This window comes from Colletotrichum scovillei, assembly GCF_011075155.1.
Source record: "Colletotrichum scovillei strain TJNH1 chromosome Unknown Contig00005, whole genome shotgun sequence".
NCBI lineage: Eukaryota > Fungi > Ascomycota > Sordariomycetes > Glomerellales > Glomerellaceae > Colletotrichum > Colletotrichum scovillei.
Window position 1 is genome coordinate 1,302,098 of NW_023336263.1, and position 24,835 is coordinate 1,326,932.

Genomic DNA, 24,835 nt, shown 5'->3' on the forward strand with positions numbered 1-24,835 from the left:
GGTTCACGTCATTTTCATGGCAATGCGGTCAAAAAACCACGGATCTCAGAACGTGAGAAGTCATTAACCATGTCAAGTTCGCTCATATCTGAAAATGAAATTTTCCATTCCTCCTGGTACCCATAGCAATATGATGGTGATGATGATGATAAATTGTTCAGCGCCGGTCCGATCCTCATCAGTTATAAGACGCCCACGTCGACTGCCGGAGAGTATCACGGTCAATCGAACCATCACGACATCGAGTGACCCCTCATTGAAAAATAACCCAAGACCAAGGCACCGTCTCATCCACCATCCCTTCACCCCTCAATCTCCTTAACCTTCTCCAGAACCTTCAAATACCCAGGCTCCCTCTTCAACCGCTCAACATACTCAAACAGCACAGGGTGCGCCGCCTTCACTGACCCACCAGGCCAACTACCCATCGAGTCCCACGCATTCTCCGCGTCCGCCGTAATGAGCGCAAAGCTGATGAGTATATCCGCGGCCGTGAGCTCCGGTCCGCAAAGGAACCCAGCGCCACCGGCTGAAACACCCGGCGCAGTCTTGAGATAGTTCTCGAGCATGGCGAGGTGCTTCTGCGCGTTGGGGAAGAGGACGATAGAAAATATTTTGGAGGCGACGAGGGAGGTTAGAGGGCGGATTAGAAAGGGGACGTTGGATGATTTGAGTACTACAGGTCAATCCAGGTCAGAATCTCATATGGCAGAGGAGGACAGGGAGTGAGTTTGTAGACAAGGAAAGAGAGAATGGCTCACCATTAATGAGAAGAAACTGCACAATCACGGGAAAGAAACTCCCCTCAACATAATGCAACAAATACCAAAACCGCGCATACGCCTCCGTCTCGCCCCCGACTTTCCCCTCCCGCCCGGCCTTCCACCGCGGCGGCACGAGACCGGGCTTCCGGTGGCCAAAGTGCTCGACGAGATACTGAGTGATGTATCCGCTCTCGGCGAGTCGGATCGGTGCGGGGCTGGGGTCCTCGTCGGTTGATGCGGGTGTGATTTCGAGCACGGGGGCCTTGCCGAGCGGGTGGACGCTTTCAAGCTCGGGGGGCGCGAGGCGGTTGGGGGCGCGGCGGAATAGTTGGACTGTGTAGGGGATCTTGAGTTCTTCGAGAAGCCAGACGGTGTTTTGGGAGCGGGAGTCGTTGAGCCTTCGGACTGGTGAGTCTTCGTTGGAGGGAGGGGTTTGGGGTGTGGGATGACGGGGGGGTTACCAGTAGAGCTTCACTTTTGGCAGTTCTTCGGTTGCCATTTTGCAGGGTTGTTGTGATGCTGTAAAGGTTCGCGTGGTTATGAAGTTTCGAGTGAGCGCGGCGGGGGAAGCGAATCTGATGCGAGCGTGAGTGCCGGTGATGAGCTTCAGGCGGAGGTTCGGTGACGAGATGCTGCGGGTGGATGGTATTGAACGATGAAGGCTTCGTCCGAGGATCACAATTGAGCTCATGATGGATAAAATGTATGATGATGGTAAGATCTGGGGTATTTATTCTATTTCTTCCTCAGATTTTCGACGTTGATGCAGCCTGTCATGATTGGGTGGGCCGAGGGGTTTTGGTTTCCAGAATGGCATGTTTCCTTACGATTTCTCGCGTACTTTGTTCCCGCATTGTCTCCGAGGTGACGGGCAGCACAGTTTTCGTGTGGAGGATGTAAGACGGAGAGATCGGGGCTCTGGAAGGCCGATGGTGAGACTGTCGAACGGGGGCTTGAGCACCGTATAAGCCGACTACCCGCAGATGTCTCAATAACAATTCGATTATTAAAATAAGGCTTGCAAGACATGACGACAGGGTCGCTTGAGAATCTTGATTCGATATGTTCGGTGAGTGAGTTTTGGGGGTGTAAGCCGGAATGCGTTCCGTGCAGCTATCCAGATGCGGCATGAAGCTGACCATAAGCACCCGGATACTCCCGCAATTGGTCCCATGAGACGAACTGTTGAATTTAGTCGGGTGAGATATTTGATGCTGCAGGTGCAAAAAGAAATCGAAAGGTATGACTCAATGAAGACTCGAAAGCAGCAGCTACAGCTACTCGGTAGCTCTGCACTTCAGGATTAGGGGTATAACCATCTTAAGCTTCTGGGCAGGAGTCCCTTTTTGCGGCTGTAGCTGTTGGGGATTGACGATCGTTTTGCTCCCTATGACCCTTCCTTGCTGTGCCTCCTTGAGCCAACCCGTTGACTTATCACCCAGGATGATCTCCCATGTGTTCCAAGCTATTCGTCTGACTCGGCAAGCCAGCGAGATATGATCCGCATAGATCTATGGGACCCTCCAGATGAAGTGGCCAGCCCCATTCTCGATGACTAGAGAAGCCAAGCCTCACTAATGCCCGTCACGATATCCAGACCTACAACTTCCTCTTCACAAGCCCCTTCCAGAAATCAAAACTATTCTCATCACTCTGCAGCGCCCACATCCGCCCCGTCTCCCTCCCCATCCCATCCACCTCAACAGCCTTCAACATACCCCAGTCCCTCGTAATACCCACCACCTTCGCCTTAGCCCCCGCTTCAGCCTCGAGCGTGACGTTCTGCCCCGAGTGGAGCCAGTGCTTGTAATACCGCTCCTCGAGGTCGCGCGAGAACCCCTCGCGGCGGAACTGCGCGTACAGCGCCTCGATGCGGGTCAAGATCCGCGCCAGCAACGACTCGAGGCGGAAGCCGCCCGCCATCTTCAAGGGCGCCGGAGCGATGGCGTTGAGGGAGGTGGTGGGGCGCGAGTTCGTGGTGTTGATGCCGATGCCGAGGACGATTTGGTAGGCGCCTTGGGAGTAGGCGCAGTTGGAGAGGATGCCGCCGATTTTGACGTAGGAGGGGTCTTGCGGGGTTGAGGCTGGGTCGCGGCAGTCTTTGTTGTTGTCAGAGGATAGTGCTTTCATGAGTTTTGTCAAGAGTGTACTTACAAATATCGTTGGGCCACTTGAGCTTCACGGGAACGTCGCCGCAGGCTGTGTCGTACGACTTGACGGCCTCGACGATGGCGATGGCGGCGATGTACTGGATGAAGACGACTGGGTGGGAGGCGGCTAGGTGTGCCGGGTGGTTGATCACGGTAGAGAAGATGAGGCAGCCCGCTGGCGAGACCCAGACGTTGGTGCCGCGGCCGCGGCCGGCGACTTGGGTTGTGGCTGTAAGGGTGAAGCCGGTAGGGAGGTGGGCGAGCAGTTTGGGGTTTCTGGAAGACAGTTCTCGTTAGCTAAAAAGACTTCCCGTTTTCTTTTTCTCGTGAGAGTACGAAGACACAAAGAGAAGGGGGCCATACTTATCCATAAGCGTGTTTGTGCTGGTGACGACTTCGCCATACATGAGCGTATCACCCCACTCCTCCGCCGCAGGCTCAATCGCGCGATACTCCTTGAGAGAGCCATAGAACAACCGATGGTTGAAACTCGGCGTCTCCTTGGCATCAGGCCACTCCTCCTCGTGCGGGACAATTACCTTGACCAAGGCATCATAATCCACCATCCGGCCTTCTCCTGCGTCCCCGGAATCAGAAGACGGCAAAGCTTGCCTGAGCTCGTCGACATCCCACCGCGAAGACTGCTTCTCGATGCGGAATACATCGTGCTCGCCGCGGATGTACTCCTCTTTTTCATCGGCATCCTGGCCCTGGCCGGTCTCGCGGGTAATAGCCTCCTCCCAGGACGCGAGCATCTCGCCGACTTCGACGTGGTTCGCCGAGGTAAGGTGCATGCGGGAGAGGGAGGGCGGCGCGGAGGGGTCGGCGCTGAGGTCTAGACCGAGGCGGGAGAGGCATGCGCGGAGGAAGGTTACGCGGGCTGCGTCGGCTGCTGCAAGTGAGGACACGAGGGCTTCGTAGGAGGGGATCTGGGGTTGGGGGTTGAGGTTTGCCGCCGCGAATCTGTAGATTGTTAGCATACGGGTTCCTGAAAGGGGCATGGAACTAGCATACTCTGGATGAGGACCGGTCAAGATGACATTGCCCGAGCCGACTGTGCAGTGAATCACGGCCGCTTTCCCAGCTCCCCCATCAACGGCAATCTCATCAGCATACTGCGCAAGAACCTCCACATTCTCAAACTTTTCAGCATCAACAAAGACGCCTCCGCCATTATAATAACTCAACACTTCCTCCCCTTCCCCAAACCCCTCCTTCACACTCAACCTCACCACCCTCGCGCCCCTCTCGGAATGATACTCGAACCCCTTCAACGCACCACCCCTACACGTCCCCGGGAAGAACCCGAGCTCGCGGGACCCGATGACCTCGAGCGTCCGATCGCCGACCTCGAACTCGCACCGGCGGCTGCCGTAGTACCCGCCGGCGCAAAAGCCGAGGTAGGCGCCGCCGCGGCGGACGTAGTCGGCGATGCGGCGGTTCCCGGGGCCGTTGAGGACGCGGCAGTAGCCCAGGTCGCCGCCGCCCGGGATGACGAGGAGGGCGCAGGTGGGTTGCCAGGGTTCTTTTAGGAGGGCGGCCTCGGCGACGGGGATGACGGCGTAGGTTGGGGAGAGGAGGCGGCGGAGGGAGTAGATGCAGTGGCGGACCGATTCGACGGTCGTGCCGGTGCCTAGGGATGGACTGTGAGTCAAATCGTTCCACGGATAGCTAGAAAAGGAATTAGGTACCGGTGTAGACCAGCACGTTGAGTTTACGTGAGGCCATGGTGAGATTCTGTGAGTGAGGGCGATGAGGGATGAGATGAGTCTTGAGGTGGTGAGTGAGTTTCTGTAGCGAGTGTCGTTGTAGCTTCGGGGTTTGGTTCGGCACTGTCTTGGGACCCCCAACAAAGTTCCGGCGGTGTTAATTCGATTGAGAACGCACTTCGCACCTTGCAAAGCAATTCATTCACCAACACAGAACGACAACAACGTCTGCTGTACCGACCGACAAACGGCGCTGGTGAAATAGACGAATAGGAAAGATGTCCAAGCAGGAGAGCGACGCGGCGAAAAAATCGTCGACGGAGGATGACGAGCCTGATGACTGGTACGTAATATGAACCTCTCTTCTGCCCTTCTCAACTTGTCGAGTTTGTCTTGTCTCATACGGCAAATCTATGTCGCTCGCGATGTCAAAAAGCAGAAGCAGAAGAGGAAAACGAGCAGAAAGCAACAAGTAAACAAGAAGCAAAGCTAACGACCAGGCAGGGACAAGCGCATCTTCAGCACGGGTTGCGCAGGTACGCATCGATTCCTCTCTCTCCGGATCGCAGCGGAAAGATCGCGAACAGACAGTTGGATCACGGCGCTAACTCTGACCTCTCCCCTGGTCGGTCTATGCAGACGAGAATGCCAAGTTGACAGATTGCTATTTCGAGAAGAAGGACTGGCGGCAGTGTACGGCCGAGGTATGTCTGCTTATCTCGAATATGCTTCTCGTCTCGCAGCAATGAGGTACGTGATGAACTAAAGCTGACGATGATTGCTACTATCTTAGATGGAGCATTTCAAGAGCTGTTGGAAGCAGCAGGGCAACGATCGCCGGACAGACGCAAAAGATGCATGATTTGACGTGAGAATGAGTCTTTAGGTACTCGATCTCAGGCTTGTACGCCACTTGTATCAACAACTGTAAATACATCATCACGAAACGAATCGCAACTCATATCATTCTCGTTGATGATCTCACTCACTCACTGCCAGGCTCTAAGTGGACTGACGCCGACGAGAACAGAAAAAGTCGCTCGCACGGTGTTCTAGCTCCAAAGACGTGGCCCAAGCTCCCGCCTCCCGGGCGCCGCATTCACCCGCGCCGACCAAATTTCATCACTCCTCCTTCATCCTACACGCCGCCCCCGGGAGTCAATGAGCATCATCGACACCGCGCAACCCACAACCACACTCACCCTCCCCAATATCCTTCTCCCTCACGCGCGCGCGTGTCCCACAGCTCTTCGATCGACACCCGGACACGTATCCCAGCCTATCTCCCACGCCACTCACACTCCTCAGCCGAAAAGTTGCATCCTATACAGACCACAATGGCCTCCTTCACCATGCGCCCCCTCCTCCGCGCATCGCGAACAGCAACAGCAACACCCTTCACCCCCGTCGCGCGCATAGCCACAACATCCCGCTACAAAGCCGCCTCCGCCACCGCAGCCGCCCCGTCCCCCGCAAAGAGCACGACACCCTCAACCTACGCCAAAAAGGCACCCTCCCCAGCCGCGAAAGCCTCGAAACCATCCTCTTCCTCCTCAGCAGCAGCAGCAGCAGCAACAACACCTAAACCCACGCCCGCAGCACCGACGACATTCCCAACCGCACCAGCATACGTCCCTCCCACCCCTCAAACCCAGACCTCAGATACGCAACAACAGCAAACGCCGCAAACACAGCAAGCGCAGCAACAGCAGCCAATAGACTGGTCAACATCCTACCATGGCCTAGGCACAGCCCGCTTCCCCAAAGAAGTAGTCGACATCCTCCTCCAACCAGTCAACCCATCCGACGTCGAGGTAAAACCCGACGGCATAATCTACCTCCCCGAGATCAAGTACCGCCGCATCCTCAACCAGGCTTTCGGCCCAGGCGGATGGGGCCTCGTGCCCAAGGGTGACGTCGTGGTCGGAGAGAAGGTCGTCACTAGAGAATACGCTCTCATCGCGGAAGGACGGTACGTTTTCTTCTTTCACTACAACCTTTACCCCCACTCAAACCATCCTGAAATCGCATCAAGCACAGCAGAGCTAACACGACAATCCACACAGCTTCATCTCCCAAGCCCAAGGCGAAAACGGCTACTTCTCCCTCGAAAACCTCCCCTCCGCCGTCGAAGGCTGCAAATCAAACGCCCTCATGCGCTGCTGCAAAGACCTCGGCGTCGCCTCCGACCTCTGGGACCCCGTCTTCATCCGCCAGTTCCGCAAAGAGTACGCAGACGAGGTCTGGGCCGAGCACGTCACCACCAAGCGCAAGAAGCTCGTCTGGACGCGCAAGGACGTGCCGCTGGCGTACCCTTACAAAAAGACGAACTAGAAAGTGTCTGGCGCCCGAGGACGATGAACTTGGAGAGCGTGGAGCTTGGCGGACATGATGCGAGTTCGCAGAAATTTTTTGGAAGAAGAGACTTGTATAAATAAAACTAGATGGGCGGGATATGTGTAAGATGGGTCGCAAGAGTAGGAATCTCAATTGTAATATTAGACGTATATCATGGCCCTCCTCGGGACAGGGGCAAGGGCTGTAGATGCATAGACCATTGCATAGCGGTCAATCAAAACATCAGGACACAATCACGACAGAGGCCAATCTCTCAGGAACGGTGGTCGGCTGTTGAAAGCGACTCCCAGGTCTATTCAGCCCCCCTTTGGTTGGGAATCGTGCGGGAGCGCAGGCTTTTGCTGGTCCCGGAATGACATCCACTCTCGGGTGTATCATAAATCGACCATGACTCCATATCCCTCGCCCAAGCCGAACGTCTAAATCATGCAAAAGTCACCATAAACCGCCGCGCAAAGAACTCCATTTCCCATTGACAAACGCCGTTGTCATATCCGTATGGCCGGCAATCACTTGTGCACGCCCGAGCTGGATCCACCCTCGGGATTCTCAGCCGTCGGTGTAGCGCCCCATCCCCACGGCATCCATGACGAACCCCCGCTCGTCTGCCTCCGTCTGACGGATCCGTCTTCGTCGTCGCCGCCAAGGTCCTCGGCCCCGCTCTCGGCGTCAATCTTTTCGAAATCGGTCTCACTCCGCGATTTGCTCAGTCCGCTGTGCGCGCTTGGCGGTCTCTGCGTCACTTCCTCCTCCTCGTTGCCGTCGAGCTGCATGCTCCCCAGGGAGCGGCTAAAGGTTTCGGGATGCGCCGACGATGACGTCGCTGCCTCCTCACGCTCGAGGGCCTTGAGGAGGAAGGCGAGACGCTCACGCTGGGCTGCGATGAAGCTCGTTCTCTCGCCACCCTGGAGGTTCGGTGGGATGATGGAGCCGGACTTGGACAGGTCCTGGTGCTGTCCCCCACCGGTAGCGGCGGAGTATGCGCCGGCGAGGAGGTTGTAAAAGTCAGCGCCTGTGTGGCCTGCCGCGGCAGTGGGAGCCCAGCGCGCGGCGGGGACGCTAAACCGGGCGAGGAGGGATTGCGTGTACGACTGCGGCGGGTGGCCGGCGGGAGCGGCAGCGGCAGAGGGCTGGGGCGCGGGTTCGGGGTCGCCTGGGGGCAGGCCGAGGACGTTTGTCTTGATGAGCTCGATTGCGCGTTTGAGGTAAGCGATGCCGGCGGCTTTCAGTTTGTCGTGGGCCTCGGAGATGAACTCTTCGATTTGGGCCTCATTATCTTGCAGGAAGGGGTGGACGTGGGTCTGGTAGATGATGCGGGCGCCTTGGGTTTGGGGAAGGACGAGGTAGAGGAGGAACAGGAGGCGGATATAGGCGTAGAAGGGGATCCTATGATTGGTATTAGTGGTTGGTCGGAAGAGGGGAGACTGGATGTTGGTTGCAGTCTGCGAGTCAGAACGTACCAGACGAGGATCCATTCAGTCCAGGACTCAACGAGGAGTGCGCAGGCGAGGACGACCCAGTACATGAGCCATGGTGTCAGTTGGGCTGGGTCGGAGGTCTTGAGAGCCTTGTAAGAAGCAAAGAGGGGAAAGAGGAAGGAGGCGATGGAGCTGTGAAGTGGAATACCGTGTTAGTCGAGCGGTTCAAAGTGTCCCAGCATGGCTAAGGCTGAAGGTTGAGAGATTCAAGCCGCGCCGAGGGGATCATGGATGTCATGGAGAGACACTGGCACCCCATGCGCATGCTTGGAGGAGAGAGGAACTCACGATAAGAGGTGGGCGAATATGTCAAACATGGTTGTGATATGAGGGCTCGATAAGGTCGTCAAGGTGGAGAGGAGGTAGAGGTGTAAGAGGGAAGAAGAAGGTTTGCTCGGAACTAGAGAAGAGATGGAAGAGCGTTGTCGGCACAGGTAGCTTTGCACGGCTCGGTCAGCGCGCGCAGCTGTCGCAGGGAGCACAGCCGACGTCAGGCGGGGGGGCTGACGGTATGGGATGAGCAGCGAGGGGCAGCGTTTGAGGTCGCAAGGTGTGTCTAGCTTGATAGGTAACGTGTAAGTATCGGTAGGATTTCGACTATGAGTGTCAGTCAGCCGTGAGACGAGACACGGAGTGACAGACAGAATGGAAGAAAGAAAGAAAAGGGTTCAACCCAAAGCTGTGGAGGAGCAAGCAGATGGAAGATGCAGGATTGCGGATGCGGACGGGGTGTGTAAGGCAAGGTACACGGCAGCTTACACAGCAGACAGCACGCGGAAGCAGCAACCGGCGCTCGGTGCTCGCTGGGGGGGGCAAACCTAAGGTTCCTTAAGGTGGGGTCCCTGAGCACGAGGACAAAACAGGCGGGTGCAGCGGGCATCACGGGCACTTGCCGTTGGATCCAAGGGTTGAACGGCAATGTACCTGCCGCATAATATTAGGTGGGAAAGGTACCTTACATCGATTGACTACCTAAGGCGGGGGCGGCCGGTGAGATCTTGGCTTTGGTGCTTTCAGCGAGATGCAATGCGATTAGGTACCTCGGTGGACGTCATCGAGGGGCTGGATAAGGTGCGATAAGGTTGTCGTCGGTGTCAGCTCGGGCAGGTGATAAGCCGATAACGGTAAACGTTCAACGGATGAGGTAAGCTGCGGAGTGGGAGGGAGCTGAAACCGGACAATTGGAAGGAAAAGAAGACAGGGAACCTGCTGATTCGTGACACCGCTCTCATCTCATCTTCCCAACTTAAGGTCGTCTTTCTACTTGCTCTACAAGGCTCATCGAGGTTAGAGACGGCCCTCTAAGTACTCACGAGACCTTCTGGTCACCGTGTTTCCAACGGCCCCTGTTTGGCATAGATGGACATGTGTTGATTCGCAGCAAGGTCTGGTTCCTGGCTTGACTCACCGAGCAAACATGTTCCCTCCATCCAACGCGTCTAGATACCTCCAGTCCTTGACTACCGTCTACAGTCTACCTATACCCAAATACCTACAACATCCACCGATACAGGCACCGTGTTTTGCATCCAGGCATCCCCCGTATCTGAGCGCCATGTGACGTCCGCTAGCGCCCTTCGGTCCCGCCCGACGATCGGGGCCTTGTTCCACCTTGCCGCTACTCTCCGCATCTTGCCGCTGTGGGACACAACCCACTCATGGATGCTCCATCTTCACCTTTCACCGAGACTTCGGTTGTCTGTTGGATCACCATCGCGAGATCAAATGCCAGATACCCGGGTCCTGGTGTATGATGCGGACACGTTGTCGATGGGAGATGCCACTTCTCGCCTCATGTCAGCGTGGCATTCGTGGCCCACGTACGCAATGCTCTTACCCAGGCCGCCGGTGCCTGATGTAGCCAGCCATCACGGCCGCGTGCAATTCCTAGGCACCGGCTTTCTGCAATGAGAATAGGTTGGCCATGTCTATTGAGGACACGGTCAACGAGGAGAGCCACCGGCTGCCAAGTCTCGAAACCATTCGTACTGAGATCCACCAGATCAAGCAACCCATCACTTTCACTTCTACCTTTCATGCCATGAATTCCATCGAAGACTTGAGTCAAAGTATACGATAGAACACTTGCAGTGTGCAGTTTCACCATGCTCTATTGTAGTCTAATAACTCATCATCTACAAAGTCTGGTTTGAACCAGACTTTCTCCTCTCAAATCGCCCTCAGTTATACGCCACCACATTATCAATGGCACTCTTATTCAGCCCAGGCCAATGCTTCTTCCCCCACGTAAACCACAAACTCACCGCCCCAACCACAACAACGACATAAATCGGCCCCGCATAATTCATCTCCGTCCCCGTCACCGGAATCGTCTGCGGGAACGGCAACCACACGCTCAAATACATCGACCACAGCAGCGCATACACATTAATCGGCGTGCCCCACCCCTTCGGCAACGACCACCCGCCATACTGCACCTGATACCCCGGCCCGTGTCCGATGCGCCCCGTCAGCCGTGCGTGGAGCATACAGGATATGGCAATGATGTACGACCCGTACAGCCCCAGCGACGAGAGCGCAGTAAACGCCGAAAACACCGTCGCCGTCGCGTTGTTGCCCACCGTGAAGAGCGACAGGCAGGTAACGATGACGCACGGCAGCCAGACGGAGCGGATGGGTACGCGGTGCGTCGGGTGGATCTTGGCAAAGTACCGCGGCAGGCCGCCGTCGCGGGCCCAGGCCCATGTGATGCGCGACACGGACGCCAGCGAGGCGGCGACGACGCAAAAGGTGATGACAAGGAGACCGACAACCATGGCCGTGCCGGCTGCGGGACCCGCGGCGTTGAAGAGTAAGGGGATGATGGGGTAGTCGGAGCTCAGAATCGCCTCCGTCGTGGCCGGGTCGCCGCCCATGCCAAACAGGATGGCGAGGATAATCCCATACGAGAGCACGCCGTTCAGTATAATCGTCCACAGCATCGCGCGCGGAACAGCCTGCTTCGCCTTCTTCGTCTCCTCCGCCATGTGCACGACGCCATCAAACCCAATGAACCCCCACGCGGGTACCAACATGCCGATGTTCCAGCTCACAAAGCCATTCGTCCACCCCGAAGAAACAGTGCGCTCGAAGAACACAAACTCGGCCGAGGCGCGGGGCGCGAGCGTCAACAGCACGACGACGAAGACGAGCCAGAGGACTACATGTAAAACGCCGGCCAGGAGCTCCATCCAGGGGATGGTGCGGAAGGCGTACATGTTGATGAGGGCGCAGGCGACGAGCTGAGCGATGATGACCATGGTGATGTGCCAGGGCTGGAAGGTGTACGAGGGGTAGTTTGTGCTGACGAGGCCGATCATGATGTTTGCTTCCGAGGCGGCGGAGCCCGCGAGGGCCGAGACCCAGGCGAACCAAGTTACCCAGCCCTGCATCCACTGCGAGTCGTCGTTGTCAGTTTGGATGTCCATCTATCTTTCTCAAGTCTCGAGCAAGGTGAGAGGACATACCGTGATGAACCGCCGGTGCTTCTCTGGCGCAAGGAAATGCGTCCAGTGATACTGCGCACCCGCAATGGGCTGAATAGTCGCAAGCTCAGCCATAGAAAGCGCCTGCGCCATGGCGCCGACGACGACGAGAACAATACCCCACGCCAGCGTCTGCGGTCCGCCGTTATAGAACGTCGCTCCCATGTCCATTGCCATGACCTCCCACGAGGACATGAAGATCAGGGCAAAGGCTAATAGTTGCCAAAAGGAGAAGAGACGCTGGCAGCAATCAACCACGTTAGTCGCCGTTCGTGATATCGGTAAGGAAGCTTGTGACTTACCCTCAGCGTCGAATCGCCCGTGCTGCCATCGGTCGTGTACGGATAGGCGCCGCTCTCGTGGTGGATATTCTTGGTGCCGTCGTCTATGTTGCCCGAGGAGCTCGTCGTGTTGACGGCGTCGTAGCCGCCCTTTTGCTGCTGCATCTCAATAAGGTCCGCTTTTGCCATGATTGCCACCCTTGTACCCCGTCCCTTTCTCAAGCCACGAAAGTCAGGAATAGCCCAGGTAGAGAAGCCGTCGATAAACCGACTGGCCAGCAGAGGAGAAGAACAGCGGCGCAAGAACCTTCTTAAACATCACCCAAGAAAAAAGGAAAAGACGGGCGCAATCTGTGTAAATACCATCATGCAGGTAAGGATACACGCCAAGACAACTAGGCGATCTGGACCGGCAGACTTAGACTAGACATGCAGTCCCCTCTCGCACCAGTCCGACTCGAGATGCTCGGTACGTGGTGCGATGCGACCCTGAGACCACTTGTTCCCAGGGTATCGAAGGATATCATCGCGATCCCATTGGTGTCGCTTGTATGGTTTCACTGAAGAAAGCTCCCATTGCTCCCATGGTTCCAAGCTCCCCCCACCCGGGGCCTCGCAACGGAATCCGATCAACGCTAGCAAGGGGGCGTTTTGGTGATTGCCTAATCTTTATTTATTTTTTTCGCCACGATTATGAGCCGCGGTGGGGTTTCTCGTGAATCTGCAGTAATGTCTCGGGCGAATCTTGTGGGAAAGAAGGAAAAAATGGCCCAATGTAAGTTGCTGCATGGGGGGTTGAGGTCACATTGCGATACCTAGTGCATGATGAGCTCGGCTTATGTTCGACGAGTAAATTTGTGGGTAACACTGCTAGTGGCAACGGCTGAACTAAACTTAATCTACCAAAGATTGAACTTTTGCGGGTTGCCTACTTTTCTTTGTGGAATCTATTGTATGTGTATAGCTGGTCGTCAGCATTTGCGATGAAGCGGAAATCGATTGAGCTACTTTGATCTCTCTCTCTTCAAGTCTTCTCGACTCCAGAAGAGTATTCGTCTGAGATCATTTCAGAGCGGAGCGTGTCGATAGCGAGACCCATCTGGGGGACAAGTACGCAAAGACTTTCGACCTTTTTCGAAGTTTCTTCAAATCTGTGCTGAAACCCTTTGCAACTCAAGATGCAATGCATTGAATTCAGTGCTGGTGCGGCTTTGGAGATCGTCCAGGGCCAACTGAGAAGCCATAGGCTGCTGGGTAATGTTCGCCATTCTGAAGCGTGGGTAAATAGTAGAGAAAACGTGAAGGTAAGCTGAGAGTGGATATCTGAATGCTGCTGGGCTTGATTGCGCGTGGATGCAAGATTATTGAAGAGGAATGAACCAGGAGAGGAGAAAAATGGCGAGAGTTATGACTCTGAATCATTTGCTTTCCCTTCATCAAGGTATGCCTTCCTTCCCTTGAGGAGGAGGTAAGGAAGGGAACTTCGGTTCCTAGTCCCGCCATTCCACCATCACCAACTCACCCTTCAACACCCTTAATGAGATCAGCCGCATACTCCGCAACAGCATACACAGTAGCCTGCGTATGCGCCGCAGGCAACATCGGCATAACACTCGCATCCACAACCCACAACCCCTCGACGCCATACACCCTCAACCCACTATCTACAACGCCCCCCAGATCCCGCGGCATCATCGCCGCCGTGCCGACCGGGTGATCGAAACTCGGAGACAGCCACGACTCCCGCATGAGGGTCTCAATCTCAGCGTCGCTGGTGACGCCCGGGCCCGGGAGGATCTCCACCGCGCCGAGCGTCTCGACGCTGGGACTCGCCATGAAGGCGCGGGCTTTGGCGACGGCGCGGAGGAGGAGGAGCGCGTCGATTGGGTTCGAGAGGGCGTTGAAGTCGACTTGTGCGCCGCCTGCGCCTGGGAGGGAGGATCCCGGGTCGGGGTTCGTGCTGTTGATGGTTATGGTGCCGCGCGAGAGGGGTTTCTGGAGGGCTACGGGGACGGTTTCCGCGCCGCCCCAGGTGAATTCCATGACGCCTGCCTTTGGATTGCGGAATCTCTGGCTCAGGATGTCACGCTGGCGGGTGAAGCCCTCGAGAAGGGCCGGGTTCTCGGCGTAGACTTCGGGGAGATGCTGCAGCGGGTCCTGGGCTGTGACGGCGTCCGCGATGGCTTCGTAGTTGTCTGGATCCAGGTCTTGGAGGGATGTGAAGACGACGCGGTTTCCCCAGGCGTGTGTGTGTGGCCCGGTTCTGTTGGCTTGGTACTCTGCCCAGGACTCGTTGTAGAAGGTTTCGTTGTTCATGAGGGTTGGGTTGATAGATGTGTCGTTGGCAACTTTGCGAAGAGACGTTAGCCTTTTGAAGGGAGTTCTAAAGTGGCTGTTCAACTTACAGTCGTAGACCATGAAGATGGAAGGATGGTCCTGGAAGTTCGCACCAACGCCCGGTAAGTCGACCACCACGTCAATATCCAAAGACTGCAAGAGCTTCTGAGGCCCGATGCCACTCAATTGGAGCAGTTGAGGGGTGTGTACTGCACCCGCGGCGAGCACCACGTTCGGAGATTCCACGAACTTGGTCTCGGATCCATCACGACTACCAATCACTACGCCGGTCGTGGTGTTGCCCTCAAATCTTATCGCCGCACCGTAGTGACGTATAAGTAAATGCAAGTTCTCGCGGGCGCTGACGGGGTTGAAGTACGCAGTCTCAGCGGTTGATCGAGTCGCATTAGGACCGCCAGAGTTCTGCGGGAGCCACGCAATGCCGACGTTGTCATCGTCGGCACCGTCTTCCAACGTGGGCACTTTGATGTCCTGAGCCCATGCTTGCGCCATGAGAGCTGTCCATTGACATTAGCAAATCAAGCAGCGAGGACATAACTCCGTCAAGAGGGCACCTCACCAGACTCTGGCCACTGCCACGAAGGAAACCCGACCTGAATGGGACCATCGCCATACGCATTCTCGCTCCATTCGTACCCGCACTCCTCGACATACTCATCCGCAGGCGGCGCGAACGTAGACGACTTTTGGAAATATTTGAAAAGGGTCGCCCAGCCCCAGCCGGGGTTCCCAAGGGCCTCCCATGCATCGTAGTCGGCTTCGGAGCCACGGTCCCAAGCCATTCCGTTGACGGTGGAGCCTCCGCCGACCACGGCACCGATACGAAGGCGGGATGTACGATTACCAAGATGAGTTTGAGGGACGGACGTCACGTTGTAGAGGCGCGCCGATTGGTCATATGTTGCAAAGTAGGGCACGGTGACGTTGATCGTGTTGGCAAAGTCTCCGTATTCGACGACTAGTACCGTTTCTAAGGATACACACAATGAATCAGCATCAGACATGCTGGTGTTGAGACTATTGATGACGCCGAGACTCACTTTCGGGGTCTTCGCTCAGTCTGTTGGCGACGACGAGGCCGCTTGTTCCGCCCCCGACCACGATGTGGTCATACTGCTCACAGATTGAGTCGAAAGTTCTTTTGACCTGCTCAGTATGTTGGCCTAGCACTGAAGCTGTCGCGAAAAGGAGTCCGATCAATAGTTTAGACGCCATGCTCGGTTCGGAGGTTGAGGAAATCGGAGGCGAACCTCGTGCAAGGAAGAATAACGACGACCGGCCTCAGAACAACTCCCCATCTCTGACGGAAAGCCCTTACTTTAAGTACGTTGAAGCCAGTTCTTTGGCGCAATCCAACAATGACTGAATGAACATCTGCTCACCTTGCTTATTTAAGAACCCCGCACCGGTGATGTGCCAATGCAACATCCCAACTGTAGTCTGCAGTGCGACATGCGAATCGGTGGGCTGGGCCTCGGAATAGGCTACTAGATGCAGTGTGCTGAGTTCTGTCACAACGGAGTAATGATACATCGACGGAGGTTGTACCGATTGTGGTATGATCTCACTTTGCATTGCGGGTAAGATTTGCATCGGTGAGCGAAAGAGCCCCCAATTGGGTGACAAAATCGATTTCCTGCTATTCATCTTAATAAGTACCCCTTTCACTACTCATATCATAATTACTATCCCTTTCTATATCGAGGTTCTTCTTGGGTATATGCGTGGAGAAATACACTCTGTTTGATAGATGTCAATGCTAGTGATGATAGTGGTGGAACTGCTTGTCGCATGTGTCGAGCGGAAATCGATTTTGTCACCCACTGGGCCCCATCTTACTCAAAGCGACCAGTGAACTTTCCACACTTCAAGAAAGCACAACCCGTATGTCATTAGTCTGAGAACAACTACTCCATTCATTGTGTTATTTCATCTGATCCAACCCGTCTCGCATCTGTCATTTGCTCTGGAGTGGGTTGCTGCCGGCCCTTTCGAGGCAATGGCTTCCTCATATCCTCCACTTCGCGATCCATCCAGATTGCCCGAGCTTCCATACTCACTCTCAACGCTCCATCCTACAGCCTCTCTTGGAGTCGTTTCGCCGCTCCCGCCTGCAGAAAAGCTGTACGCCTTACCAGTATATCCCGGTGGTCGAGGCCAGACCTTTGGCAAGGCCGAGAGCACGCTGCTCATGCTTCTTTTCTTGTGGACGGGCTGAATGACAACTCGCACCTGCTCTTCTTCGGAGCTTTTGCCACTGCTGCCTTCGGTTTGCGGGGTTTGACAAGGTCCATCGTAAACTAGAGCGTTAGACATCGGTTGATTATTCATAGCGGTAGCAGCTATGGCAGATGTCGTGTCACGGTCGTCTTCGTTCAAATGGAGATGTCGCCTGCGTTTGGACCTTTGTCGACGTATGCAGAGCAATAGCAGGATCAGAGCTGTGAGAGCAAAGGTTGCGCCTACAGCGACCCCTGCAATTACTCCAGGACTCAAGGATGGCCTGGCAATGCGCTCAGTCGGAGGAAGAAGAGTTTCCGTAAAGGGTGGAACAGCCTTCGTCAGAGTTGATCTAAAAGAGGAACTACTGCTCGTTTCGGGCCAAAGCCTTGCTGAAGTACCGTCATTGGTCACCCGCGATGGAGTTGGAAGTACTGAGGATGATGTAAAGGTACTGCGAGGAGTATCGGGTTCTGAGCGGATTCGACTGCTCTCAGGCGCGTCCAAGGTGCTGGGGGCGACCGAAGGCTCTTGGGGCTCAAGGGGTTTTGGCGTCGTTGTCGTGACAGAAGGAGATTCGGGGCCTGTGAGCGATGCTGTCTGCTGAGCGCCATCGCTGGAGATGGCCTTCTGAGTGGCCCGTGGAGATGTTGCAATCGCAGGTGAGGTGGAAACTCCATCATCAATGGGAAGGGTCGTGGTTGTAAAGATCGTCGACGTCAGAATGGGCGTCTTCGTCACAGAAACGAATATGGGTTCGAAGATGGTGACAGTGTGGACGATGGTGCCGCTCGCCACTACTGTGGTCGTGATCTCGATGGTGACTACGGAAGCCCTATTGATTGAACCTGGGATCTGCCTCCGAACAGGAGCCGGGTGCGATGAGAGGCCAGCACCTTCATGGTAGTGCGTGTCGATCGAGGATATTTCGAAAATCGCCGTTTGATCCGATGCGATGGCGTCTGCCGCATCTCTCACTGCAATATTTCGAGGTTGCGACGCGGTAACGATATTCGTCTCGAAGACCAGGGTGGGATTGATGAAAGTCAAGGTCTGCTGAAGAGGCGCCCAGATCACTTCGGTTCGGCTAGCAAGCTCGACAGTCACCGTCCGGACAACAGTGACGGTGGTGACTTGGATTGACGCTTCGGCGGGTGGCCTAGACCATATAGTTAGCATCCATTTGCGCGCAGGAGGTTTTGTACTTGCGTCAGGTTTTGCCTCGCCCACATCTGGTGGAGCGATATATCATCCTGCAGCTGGCTTGCCTGCTCTTCTAGCGCGACTTCTCCGGCCGAAGCGGTCTCAGACTCCTGGGGAGCTGAAGTCGTTGCGAGAGTCTGCAAATATCCTTCATCCGAGAGTGAGGTCAACGATGGCTCAACAGCAGAGTGACAGAACGCGGCGAGATTCGTATTGGCGACGGCTGATCTCATCAGAAAGAAGATGAAGCTGCGAAGCTTCGCCATGGTTGCTAGATGGATCGCATATCCTTTAGAACTCTCAAGGAACTGAGTCAAGGAAAGAGGTTTGAGGAAAAACGGGAAAGAAGGGGAAATGAGAGAAAGAGTAGGTGATGTTGAAGCGCAATAGGCGAACGAAAGTAGAAGGCGAGCAACCTTGAAAATTGAGAGGACTATACAAAGCAGGAGTGAAAGTGGGAAGGAAGCAAGGTACTCAGACAAAGGCAAGTGAATGCGGCAAGATGCCGGATAGGCCTTCCTTCCTAATGCCACTGGCCGTTGAAAGAGAGGAAAGAGAACCTTGGAGGTAGTTACATGAGGAGAAAGCTGGACCGGAGGCTCACTGCGAGTACCCTCGTGTGACTTCATGCACTATGGAGAAACATTACGATTGGCCTCTTCTGCCGTTCTTGGTAATGCCGTGAGACAGTAAGTAACATGGGGGACCAAGGACTCGGGCCTTCTATCTTCAACCTGGTCGCTGGGTTTCGATGGAGGAGGGCTTTGTGTCTGGCCTTGACAGAGCACTCTGGGATATTGCGATACTTTCAGAGCAAACCATACATCCATCTCTACGTCAGAGCCTCTAGGACTGAGGCCTTGCCGACATATTCTGTGGCCTGAGTTCAGGTCTGAAGCTAGGCTTGACTCCAAGCAACGCAGTGAGTAAGGTAGGAAGGCAATTCATCCTGGGTGAGACTTCAATCGTAACACTTCTGATGCGTTTAGCTCGTCCATCCCGAAGATAAAAGCAATCATGAGATAGATGGGAGATTCTCATACGACGCTCAAAGATCGGGATGAGGTGAAATTGGGATCCAATGTCCTTCCCATCCGAGAGTCAATATCGCCGGCCTCGCCTTAGGTAGTATGGAGGGGAACCTATGGGAAAGAATATGGTAAGCTTTGAACTGTGGAGAAATCAGCCATGTCTGGCTTTGTAGCAACATGTTGGTCACAGCGGCTTCAGAATAGAGACATTGCAAGAAGAAAGCGGTGCAATTTGGTATGACCAAGAGATTCAGAGTGTCCCCAGAGCTTTGACCCCTGATGAAGCAGATACTCGGCTTAGTAAGCACGAGATTCACTCCTAATGTTCGGCTCCATGCCCCGCCATGTCAAAGACAATGAGATGCCAACCAACCATGAGCACAGGACGGCAACGAACAAGGCGCAAAAGCATTGTCATGAGAAATCGATTGAACAAGAGGCTGTCTAGACCTAGTTGTCTGCTAGCCTGCTAGGCGCGTTTATTTCCTCCTGATACCATGCCGATAACCCTCATATCAGTTCCACGCCCCATGCACTTTCAGCGGAAAGATGACGTTCCTTCCAGGACACAAAGCAGGTGATGGCCGAGAACTATCTTTGTTTTCTTCTGCAAACATTTGCACTGCCCAAGAGTGAAGGGATGTTCCCTCTGGATCCTAATGTCATCAGACGAACGTAGCTTTCCTCGGTAATCGCAGCCCGACAAAGATTGTCCGAGAATCGACAGCTCAAGCACCATACTGGGCAAAGGCATCCACAATCCTCTGTGGCCAGCTGTGTCTCGGAATTGTCTGAAAGTGGTTATAGAGCAGCTTGCGAACGAGACCATTGCCCATCTCTCGGTACTCCAAGTCCGAAGGCGACTCATGGTCCTGGGCGCCAGGCATTCTGACCCATCCTTCCTTTCGGTTTGAGGTCATGGTAATCTTCTCCATGGCATAGAAATGCTGCTGGTGGGCCGTCGTCGTGTAGTTACAGTCCAGCGCACGAGCGGCGAATCGCATGCTCACCATGGCCGCCAGCACATGCTCGTTCGCATTGGAGGATCGATCGGGAATCAGGTGCATGGTGCGCTCGACAAAGAGCCTGTACCACGCGTAGTCCGAGTTGAACTGGCAGCCGAGCAAAGCGTCCTTGAGGCCTCGCTCCATGGAGAAGGGGGCGAAAGCAGCCTTTTGCCAGGAGACGATGCCGGCCAGCTGGAGTTCCTTCTCGGGCTTGCCGTCGGCGGAATCGCTGGCGGGCTTCTCAACGAGCTTGACGAGAATGTTGCGGGGCTCGAGATCCATGTGGCAGAGGACGAGAGCCTTGCTGAGCTCCTGGATCTCTCTGCACGTGAGAAATTGGGCGTCCATTAGATGATTCGCGCCAAAGAAATTGATGCAGAAGCTGCCGTCTTCGTGCTCTGTAAAGGTGGTGGCTGGGAGGTGGCCGCGGGCGGGACGAAACTCATTGGCGTAGCGCTGGAGAAGGAGGCAGACGCGCTTCAGCGAGGTGAACTGCGGAGGCCAGGCGGGGAGTTGGTCCAGGGGGATCGGCTCGGGGGTCTTGGGACCGTTGAGGACGACGGGGGCGGTGTAGTCGATGTTGCCGGACACATCGACGGCCCTGAGCGCCTCTTCAATATCCTTCTCAGAGAATCCGTGTTCCTTCTGGAGGGTTTCCAGTGCAGTGACGAGCTGGCCCATGATGCGGTCCTGAGACTGGGGAGTGAGGGAGGACCAGACCTTGTCGAGGGTCACTGTGTTGGGGATGTGCTCTGTCACGATGTAATCGACATCGCCATCATCCGTCTCGTAGACACCAACACGGATGACGCGGGGGACCAGACCCGGGAGCCAAGAGCGGGCAATCTCCTGGCAACGGCCGGCCGCATCGAACGTGGAGACATTGCCGACGGGGTTGGTGATGTTGACAAAGACGCTAGCGTTTATAGGGCTGGGGCCTAACTTGACGTCGAGGATGAGCTGCGTGGGGACGCCGGGCTTGGGAGGCTCGTCAAAGGTGAGCTTGTAGGCGCGGCGAGCGATGAAGGGCTCGAGAGGGTGAATGAGGTCGACGCTGGAGGGTTTGGCTCCCCACAAGACGTTGGGAATCATCTTGTCGACGTACTCGCGGTATCTAACCTCGAGCTGTCTGAGGTTGACGCCTCCTCTGTCGGCGAGAATGGAGAGCAGTTTGGGGTCAGTCGGGACGACCATGTTGGAGCTTTGGGGATGAGCGATGGTGAGAGCTGATGTTGGGATGGATGCCTTTTCTTGCTGTATCTGATGATTTGAAGATGAGAACATGAAGGTTTGATCAGGTTGTGGGCGAGAGTGAGGTACTCACAATTTGAAATCTCGAACACCCTGCAGTTGGAAGGCACCTGGAAGTAGAGCTGCTGAATTCCACCTTGTGACTGGCAAGCTTGAGAAAATCGAAAACCAGGTCGAGAAAAAAGAGAGTGCGAGCCGCTTGAGTATTTTGGAAGGAGGGGAAGTAAGTCCAAGGCTGAGGCGAGGCGGTCAAGTTGAAAAGAATGGCAACAAACGGACGCCAGGATAAACAGAGGCGTATTCGGGTCCCAAGATGAAGGAAAATGATGGGCGTGGGCTCAGGAGTGTGTGTTCGTCGAGTGCTTGATCAGGCATCAGGCAGAGCAAACGGAGTAAAGGTCCGCACATGAAGGACGTTGACGTGTATGTAGGAACCCGGGGCAACGGTCTGTTGCATCTTTTGGATGATTCACTCGAATCTCACCCCGAGCCATTCACCTTTGGTATGTTCACTTAGTCCAGGTGGAAATTGCTCCTAGTGAAGTCTGGCTATCGACGCCGACTGGTGTTCTCATGATAGCAAGACTAGTATCCAAGCCTGCTCATGAAAGCTTAGTGGTTATGTATAGCAATTATCGAGCAATGGCATCATACCTCAGCATGGCAAAGCCTAGCATACCGGCCGCTCTCTCAGAGAAGCAAGACAGACAGTCGCTCTGATGGGAATGCATGCAAGCGGCCCGGCTCATGATTTTAATCAAGCATCAGCGGAGCCCGCACCCACAGACCGGGATCAAGAGATGTTACGGAGACGACCAAGGTCAAGATCCTACTTCTTGCGCGGTAACGTCTACCGTTGGCCAGAGGCCAGGACGTTCAATGACATGACTGGATATACTAGCTTGAACATGGGCAGGCGCATGCAAGCGATGCATGTGTTCTTGGAGCCATGGGGAACTTAGGATCCTTCAAACTACACAATAGAGGAATTGCTGCCTTTGCCTCCCCACAGCCGGTCAAAAGATTCAGTAGAATGACGCATGGCTTGCTAGCATATGAGATTGTTGATTGAAGCAATGTACGAGAGTAAAGTAAATGCAACCAGCGGGTGCAGAAGCAGTGTAAGATAGCTTACCAGCGGGCGCTGCCGGAGAGAATGTCAGAGATCCATGTCCGCATTAGGGAGAAAGCTAATCGTGCTGTACACAGGGTGTAAACCCAGGATGCCACGCCACGCGAGCCAACCGTGCCACCGTCGTCAAATGCTGACCAGAAAGATGTGGGCACAATTGACAGTTACCCGTCCCGCTGTCATGCAATTGCACCGTTCACACATGGGCTGACATAGCAGGATCTGGCCATGGAAATGGCCCGATGTAACCTGGGCACAATGTTGGAAATGAAGCTGCTGCCATTGGTCGAAAAGATCTCTAGCCAATGAGAGGGTAGCTGATGACCTAGAGCAGGGATCACCCACCATGATGGGCAGGAACCGTGACGTCGGGACTCGGCCCCTCCGTCCCTGCATCGCAGATGCTTAAAAGGACCCCTCTGCGACTGCCTTTTTGGATGTTGTTCCCTCCGATACAGATCAATTCAGACCAATTCCACCCAAGACAACTCTCACATCGCTCCCGACTTCTTCTACATTCAGACTCAGTTCCTACTTGCTATCCTACCCTCTACCAACCTCACTTTCCCACCCAATAGTCAAAATGACTGTCACCAAGGCTTCCACCTGCTGCGGCAAGAGCGCCGAGTGCGTCTGTGGTATGTACTTCTCATCCCCTGATCCCCCGATCCCTCAACTTCAACATCATCTCGACATCTCTCTCGTCCTTCAACACAATATCATTCTCAAGCCATCCATAACCGACAATGACACTACCAAAACTTTACAAGCTGACCCGTCTTTCTCCTCAGCCCAGCAAGCTACCTGCTCCTGCGGCAAGCAGTCTGCCCTCCACTGCACCTGCAGCAAGGCCGCCTCCGAGAATGCAGTCGCCGGACCCCGCTGCTCGTGCAGAGCCCGTCCTGTTGGAGAATGCACTTGCGACCGTGCCGCCACAGAGAACACTAAGCCATCCGGCGAGACCTGCTCCTGCGGATCTCGTCCCGCAGGTATGTTGATTGATCTTCTTCCCCTCGTTCGCATGATGGCTAACACCCTTCTTAGATGCCTGCACATGTGATAAGGCAGCCACAACCACGTATGACCGATCTGAACACGAGATCGACTTCACCACCCGCCAGTAACTTCATCTCCCCTGCAAAAGTATTCGTAGCATTGGGATCGGCGTTCAAGGGTCTTTGGGATTAGTGGTGCGGCCCGACGGCGATGGGTCCGACGACTGAGGACAAGGCGTTAATGGTTTATGATGGCACGGCTGCTTTGGAGCGCACATTGGGTACTGGCCGATAGGACTGGCCAACAGTCAACATGAATACCACACAGATTCTCAACATTTCTTACTGGATATCGGATCTTTTACGCGAAGAGCTCGTCTACTGCTGCCTCCTACTAGCGTTTCTCTTCTATGACCCAACCATGACCGTATTGCTCTGCCGTTTGGTATGGCGCTTCTACCGACCAGTTGTTCTTCCGGCATACGACTTCTTGTTCGGATGGATTAATAGATGGCTGCGAGAAGTTTGGGGCCGCTGCAGGCGTTGGCAGAAAGAGCAACAGGGGCTTTGGACAGAGCGACTGAAGCTCTGGATGTGGTTGGCGAATCCGAAACGCGTCTGGAAGATGCTCGTCATGTTCACGGCTTTCTTCAAGGCCAACTACTTAGGCAAGGGCTTCCTCAAGGTATTGGGCTTGTTTGTACCCGAGCCCACGGTTGCGCAGCCAGTCAAGCCATTGGAACCCGGAAAGGTCAAGGAATCTGGAGAAAAAGAGAGACTTGAAACGATATTGGAGGTCGATGAGGAGGGGGGGTCTGACCAGGTCGCGAGGACTGACGAGGTAGAAAGGCCTGACGAGGTAGACGAGCCTCCTGCGCCGGCTCCAATTCGACCTCAGCAAGACGGTGGCGGAAACAGGGGGAAGAAGCCGAAGAACAAGAAGAACAAGAGAAAAGGGAAGCGCTGAGAGAGTCACTCCGACCAAACCAACGATTGGCGGTGTCGACATGAACTCGAGACGAGATTGATATCCATGCGACAGCGATTTGCGGATACAAGACACCAGCGATAACAAGTATTCCACCCAGTAGCTAGCGACAAGAATCAACATAGCATTCATTGATCATCACTTTTCAAGTTGGACATGGCAAGATGATTTGGCTTCATTTTCAGTAACGAGTCCAGTATACCATGCTTTACTCCCGGTAATGTTAGGGGCACCGTGTGCATCGCCATCGGTGCTTCCAGATGTCAAACTTTCCAGGCCTTTTTTTTTCCTTTGGGAAGATGCTGTTGATGATCAAGGTGAATATCACCTTGGATGCCGTGGACACTGAAGTGGACGGTATCTCATCTGGGAGGATGTTATGAAGTGTGGTCTGAGGCAATTCTGTGAGGAAACCCTGGCAAGCG

General features: G+C 54.9%; 11 protein-coding genes across 11 annotated transcripts; 4 read left to right on the forward strand and 7 right to left on the reverse strand.

The window, feature by feature from the left end:
• Positions 1-302: 302 nt before the first annotated feature.
• On the reverse strand, positions 303-1,455 carry HER10_EVM0011714 (glutathione S-transferase domain-containing protein; the record flags this gene model as incomplete). The annotated part of the gene is made up of 3 exons (XM_035481137.1): positions 303-676; positions 762-1,162; positions 1,226-1,455. The coding sequence occupies 3 exons, from the start codon at positions 1,453-1,455 to the stop codon at positions 303-305; spliced, it is 1,005 nt and encodes a 334-aa protein (XP_035334432.1).
• Positions 1,456-2,363: 908 nt separating this feature from the next.
• HER10_EVM0005005 (biotin-protein ligase) lies at positions 2,364-4,642 on the reverse strand (the record flags this gene model as incomplete). The annotated part of the gene is made up of 5 exons (XM_035474631.1): positions 2,364-2,863; positions 2,919-3,190; positions 3,278-3,877; positions 3,929-4,547; positions 4,606-4,642. The coding sequence occupies 5 exons, from the start codon at positions 4,640-4,642 to the stop codon at positions 2,364-2,366; spliced, it is 2,028 nt and encodes a 675-aa protein (XP_035333960.1).
• Positions 4,643-4,901: 259 nt separating this feature from the next.
• HER10_EVM0008416 (uncharacterized protein) lies at positions 4,902-5,485 on the forward strand (the record flags this gene model as incomplete). The annotated part of the gene is made up of 4 exons (XM_035477939.1): positions 4,902-4,966; positions 5,128-5,159; positions 5,263-5,327; positions 5,417-5,485. The coding sequence occupies 4 exons, from the start codon at positions 4,902-4,904 to the stop codon at positions 5,483-5,485; spliced, it is 231 nt and encodes a 76-aa protein (XP_035334191.1).
• Positions 5,486-5,960: 475 nt separating this feature from the next.
• HER10_EVM0005096 (uncharacterized protein) lies at positions 5,961-6,957 on the forward strand (the record flags this gene model as incomplete). The annotated part of the gene is made up of 2 exons (XM_035474721.1): positions 5,961-6,595; positions 6,690-6,957. 2 exons carry the CDS (start codon positions 5,961-5,963, stop codon positions 6,955-6,957), a joined length of 903 nt encoding a protein of 300 aa, XP_035333965.1.
• A 533-nt stretch (positions 6,958-7,490) lies between these two features.
• HER10_EVM0007880 (HVA22 family TB2/DP1 protein) lies at positions 7,491-8,776 on the reverse strand (the record flags this gene model as incomplete). The annotated part of the gene is made up of 3 exons (XM_035477420.1): positions 7,491-8,367; positions 8,442-8,591; positions 8,748-8,776. The coding sequence occupies 3 exons, from the start codon at positions 8,774-8,776 to the stop codon at positions 7,491-7,493; spliced, it is 1,056 nt and encodes a 351-aa protein (XP_035334145.1).
• A 1,457-nt stretch (positions 8,777-10,233) lies between these two features.
• On the reverse strand, positions 10,234-12,487 carry HER10_EVM0001350 (LPXTG-domain-containing protein). The gene is made up of 3 exons (XM_035471101.1): positions 12,247-12,487; positions 11,927-12,184; positions 10,234-11,854 (listed from the first exon to the last, which is right to left on the reverse strand). Exons 1-3 carry the CDS (start codon positions 12,412-12,414, stop codon positions 10,640-10,642), a joined length of 1,641 nt encoding a protein of 546 aa, XP_035333716.1. The 5' UTR covers positions 12,415-12,487; the 3' UTR covers positions 10,234-10,639.
• Positions 12,488-13,145: 658 nt separating this feature from the next.
• Positions 13,146-15,921, reverse strand: HER10_EVM0004686 (GMC oxidoreductase). The gene is made up of 4 exons (XM_035482964.1): positions 15,624-15,921; positions 15,143-15,553; positions 14,631-15,080; positions 13,146-14,573 (listed from the first exon to the last, which is right to left on the reverse strand). Exons 1-4 carry the CDS (start codon positions 15,796-15,798, stop codon positions 13,744-13,746), a joined length of 1,866 nt encoding a protein of 621 aa, XP_035333943.1. The 5' UTR covers positions 15,799-15,921; the 3' UTR covers positions 13,146-13,743.
• Positions 15,922-16,512: 591 nt separating this feature from the next.
• On the reverse strand, positions 16,513-18,272 carry HER10_EVM0011706 (GMC oxidoreductase; the record flags this gene model as incomplete). The annotated part of the gene is made up of 2 exons (XM_035481129.1): positions 16,513-17,962; positions 18,013-18,272. 2 exons carry the CDS (start codon positions 18,270-18,272, stop codon positions 16,513-16,515), a joined length of 1,710 nt encoding a protein of 569 aa, XP_035334430.1.
• A 990-nt stretch (positions 18,273-19,262) lies between these two features.
• On the reverse strand, positions 19,263-22,390 carry HER10_EVM0005388 (uncharacterized protein). The gene has a single exon (XM_035475009.1). It carries the CDS (start codon positions 21,236-21,238, stop codon positions 19,766-19,768), a length of 1,473 nt encoding a protein of 490 aa, XP_035333982.1. The 5' UTR covers positions 21,239-22,390; the 3' UTR covers positions 19,263-19,765.
• Positions 22,391-23,010: 620 nt separating this feature from the next.
• Positions 23,011-23,551, forward strand: HER10_EVM0011858 (uncharacterized protein; the record flags this gene model as incomplete). Its single annotated transcript, XM_035481274.1, has 3 exons — positions 23,011-23,065; positions 23,219-23,416; positions 23,472-23,551. 3 exons carry the CDS (start codon positions 23,011-23,013, stop codon positions 23,549-23,551), a joined length of 333 nt encoding a protein of 110 aa, XP_035334446.1.
• Positions 23,552-23,735: 184 nt separating this feature from the next.
• Positions 23,736-24,389, forward strand: HER10_EVM0008557 (uncharacterized protein; the record flags this gene model as incomplete). Its single annotated transcript, XM_035478074.1, has 2 exons — positions 23,736-23,867; positions 23,985-24,389. 2 exons carry the CDS (start codon positions 23,736-23,738, stop codon positions 24,387-24,389), a joined length of 537 nt encoding a protein of 178 aa, XP_035334203.1.
• Positions 24,390-24,835: the final 446 nt, after the last annotated feature.